The 4,074-nt window shown below is 41.0% G+C and overlaps 1 protein-coding gene across 1 annotated transcript; it reads right to left on the minus strand.

Moving 5' to 3' along the window:
• LOC8083545 (uncharacterized protein At2g34460, chloroplastic) lies at positions 803-3,831 on the minus strand. Its single transcript, XM_002445591.2, has 4 exons — positions 3,437-3,831; positions 3,229-3,345; positions 2,025-2,297; positions 803-1,168 (listed from the first exon to the last, which is right to left on the minus strand). The coding sequence occupies exons 1-4, from the start codon at positions 3,731-3,733 to the stop codon at positions 1,004-1,006; spliced, it is 852 nt and encodes a 283-aa protein (XP_002445636.1). The 5' UTR covers positions 3,734-3,831; the 3' UTR covers positions 803-1,003.

The following is a 4,074-nucleotide window of genomic DNA, read 5'->3' on the forward strand; positions in this document are numbered from 1 at the left end:
GTTCGATCCAGTGTTGAAAAAGTACCAGGGAAAGTTTGATCTTTCAGATCTATTAGTTCCCTTGAGATCTTGGTGGCGGTTTGGCTCTCTTCATGGAGATTTTGACCTCTTTTTTGGTTTGTTCTATTGCAAGGTCCCTCCAACACTTTGTTCCAACGGTGAAGGATTGTAACCTTGTGAGGGTTCTCTAGTCGATATTATTTTAGTGAATTCTAGATCTCCTTGTCAGTGATGGATTTTGTGGTCTTCAAAGCCTTGATCACGAGGATATTTGCAGGTGTCCTTTCCTCTGCTATCTCTTCCGTGCGTTTTTCAATCTTTGATAGGCAATGGACAATCAAAGGAAGAAGATGACTGGTTTGATCTCCAGTGTACTTTTATTTTTTAGAGATTATTTTGTGTCAAGTTATTCTTTTGTACAAACCATTATTTTTCATGATATATATCAGATATAAGATACTCTTTGAGTCTCTTTAAAAAAAGATTTATTTGTTTCTGTTCTCCAGCTTTATCATTCCTTTTAGTTTGTAAGTTCCTTTTTGTTTATTGACTTCCTATTCTTCAATTTATTTTCCCTTTTATACTCAGTTTATTCTTTATTTATTGTTTCTCTTTCAACGTGCCAATGTAGGTTTGTCACGAGTTAAGTTTTTTCTAACTTTGGGCATCAATATAAAAAATCATAGATTGACCACATAGAGTTTATATCACAATGAAAAATAAATTTTGTTATACATAACTCTTTTAATTCAAGATAATATAGTTTTATATATATTGCTGGTCAAAGTTTAAAATATTTGACTTAGAAGAATCTTAGATGGGCTTATGGATATTTATAAGTATAATATAGCATGCCAAATACATAGACTATACTCTGAGAACTCCTTAGTGTTCATTGGTTCATGGTTGTATAACAAACTAACCATCCTGTCATTCTAAGAAGCGTAGATTTGCTTTGTACATAACTAATCAATCCTTCTGTGTAACTGATGTGACAGACCAGTCAATTTTGCTTAATTGCAGCATACATATCCTTCAGAGGGCGATTTGGAGCATCAGTTCGGGCGATAATCTCAACAACTTTGTAGGAAGACTCTGGACACAACAATGCTTCTACAGCTACTTCAGCTACCTGGCTCCGAGATATGGATCCTGAATAAAGAGTGTCCTGCAAAATTTTCAACAACAAAAATGCTATACATAAACTATTGGTGGACAAAGAGTACTTTCCGGTAATGACAAGTAAAATGAGAAAGCACTAAAAGTCTAAAACACACTGGAGACCTCTACTCATATTACTGTTCCTTTATCTAGATCGGATTAGGTTTATTGGACAACCCATTATTTCTAATATAGTAATATGCATACAAGATGAGCATTTTTCTTATAGAAGAACTCCCTCCAGTAAAAGATGAGCATTCAGTCCAACTGTATACCAATGTGTTTGGTAACATGGATTGTACATATAAAAACAATATCAATTAACGCCAATTATACTGCTTCCATAAAACGAAATGACATCTTGACTTCCAACAGTAAAAAGTTCTATGGAATACCACATCCTAGTTACATGGTTTTGCACACCTCACCTTAAAGCCACATGTTACAGATTTTGCATATTGTGTTAGTGGAATGTAACATGAAGCCACAACTTAAATTCTACTGTATCTTTCTTTTGCAGGGGTGTTTGTTAGGGATTCAGATTCTCCTTAGAAATGTTTCTCAGCTGAATCGAATCACTTCGTAAGAATTGGTGAAACATTTGGCTATCAATCCACACCCTGAAATAAACTAGAATCGCTGTGAAGCACCTATTTGGGTGATTCTCCTCCTTAGCTCAAACAGAGAAGCATTTCCGGGTGTTCCACAGAGAATCACTTCACCAAAAACAACGTTTGGTTCATATTCTCCTGAATCTAGCAAGAATCAGAACCAATTCTTGCAACCAAACGGGGATCACCAGTGGTAAATTATGCAAATTCACCAGTGGTAATAGCATCAGGCAATAAGTTTAAGGCTTTTACCTCAGGTTCCATGACTATATTCCCTGTTGGGGGTTGATCTGTCAGCCCTCCAGGCCTTACAATAGTGTAGTTTATTCCTGATTTCCTGATGTGATTCTCTGCCTGTAGCTTTGCAACCAGTGTTAAGCCAAGTAGATTGAGCACAATGTAGGCTGGATTCAGAAATTGACCCATAGCGGCCCCATTTACTAAAATGGAGCTGACGAGTACAAATCTTGTTACGCCTGCCTTTCGGCATGCTTCAACCAGGTTCACTGTGCCAAAGTTGTCTACCTGCAACCACAAAATTTATCACGACTGTCATTTGTGAAACAAAAGGAGTATCTATCTGCATTCAACCATTTGCCTGTAATATGATTGGATCCTTAAAGCTCTTATTTGCAAGGCCATGGTGATTGTTCGTTAAACATACCAAATATAGAAACATCAAGAGGAAATTTACCAAACACTGTGAGTAATTAATATAATTTGACAGACCCTCTACGCATCTTTTTAAACTCGCTTAAACAAAAAGATAACTGAACAAGTGGATCAAATCAGGTCAGTTACACAAAAGCATTGTTGGATTACCAGTATTATTTTAAGCCACAGTCACCACATAGACAATCGTGGATGAAAAGATGGATTATGGATGTCTACACTATGAATAGTACTCAATGCAAGAATCAAGGTCGGCAAAATTAGTGGGTACAAGTGAACTTAGAATTGTATGCGGCGTGAATTCAAACTTTGATTGAATTCTCAATGGCCCGCTGTCCTGGTTTCAGGGGTCCAAATTAACTGTCCAGATACTGAACCGGATTCCACCAGGAACAGCAGAACAGTGATGTGGCCACCCTCGAATATACCATTCTTTTCGGAATTTTGTTGGAGAATTTTATGCATACCATTTGCAACGTCATAATCCCATACTAGCAACCCTCTGTTTCTTTGAATTAAGAGATGGCAACATAGCCTGAACGTGTGAATAGCAATCGCAAACTAATTGGTTCAGATTAACTTGCTGCCAAGAATGCTGACCAACCTACACTTACAAAATCTCAACACTTGACAGGTACAAACATTTCAATTGGGACATTCTGACAAGAACTTTCCTCGCACTATTTCATAATTTTAGTCCTATAATAGCACCTGAAAGATCCAATCAAAGCAATGAACAAGAAAGAAGCATCAGTCACTCTGTACAAATTAACCAGATACAAACCTTCCACGGAGCAAAGGGGTCAAAGGACCGCCGGAATCCCGTCGCGCAGACGACAGCATCGACGCCGCGCACCGCCTCCACCAGCTTGTCGACGCCCTCCGTAACGTCAGCCCTGACCTTCAGTCACTCAAAGCCCCAAATTCACACCACCACCCACCAATTTAACGAGGGCAACAACAACAAGAAGCATACGTCCGCTTAAACTCACGAGCTGAAGGTTGGGGTCCTGGGGCAGGCTGCCGCGGGCCCTGCTCACGTCCGTCGTGCCGGCGACGACGCCGAATCCCTTGGCCAGCAGCTTCTCCACGACGCGCTTGCCGGTGCGCCCCGTCGAGCCGGCCACGAAGACGGTCGTCGTCTTCTTCTCCTCGGCGTCTGGCGAGCTCGCCGATGCCTCGTTCATGGTGGAGGCGGCCCTGCAGCGGAAGAAGAGCTTTCTTGCGGCTGCAGGGACGGCGGAAGGCAGGTGCGGGCGCGCGGTGACGCCGCAGACAGCGCTGGCCATGAGTTTTTGGGTGGCGTGGGCAGTGGCGGACTGAGCCGTGACCCGTGAACCCTGAGGGCGGAAGGCAGCACCAGCACACCACTTTGCTCTGGCTAGTGGCTACGCCTGGGCCATTCGTTAATTCTGTTAAATCGTTCCATCGGTTATAAAAAAATCGACTTTAACGAAATGCAAACTGAATTTGTTGTTATAGATAACTAATAGCCGAACAAAAATAAGCTTTGGTTCATTTTTGAGCAAAGTGCATGGCCGGCCCCTAAACTTGTTGGGCTGTGTCAAGCCGGTCCATAAACTTTCAAAATGATTACTTAAGTCCATAATCTATGTTTTGATGTCATTTA

Source organism: Sorghum bicolor, chromosome 7 (assembly GCF_000003195.3).
Source record: "Sorghum bicolor cultivar BTx623 chromosome 7, Sorghum_bicolor_NCBIv3, whole genome shotgun sequence".
Classification (NCBI taxonomy): Eukaryota; Viridiplantae; Streptophyta; class Magnoliopsida; order Poales; family Poaceae; genus Sorghum; species Sorghum bicolor.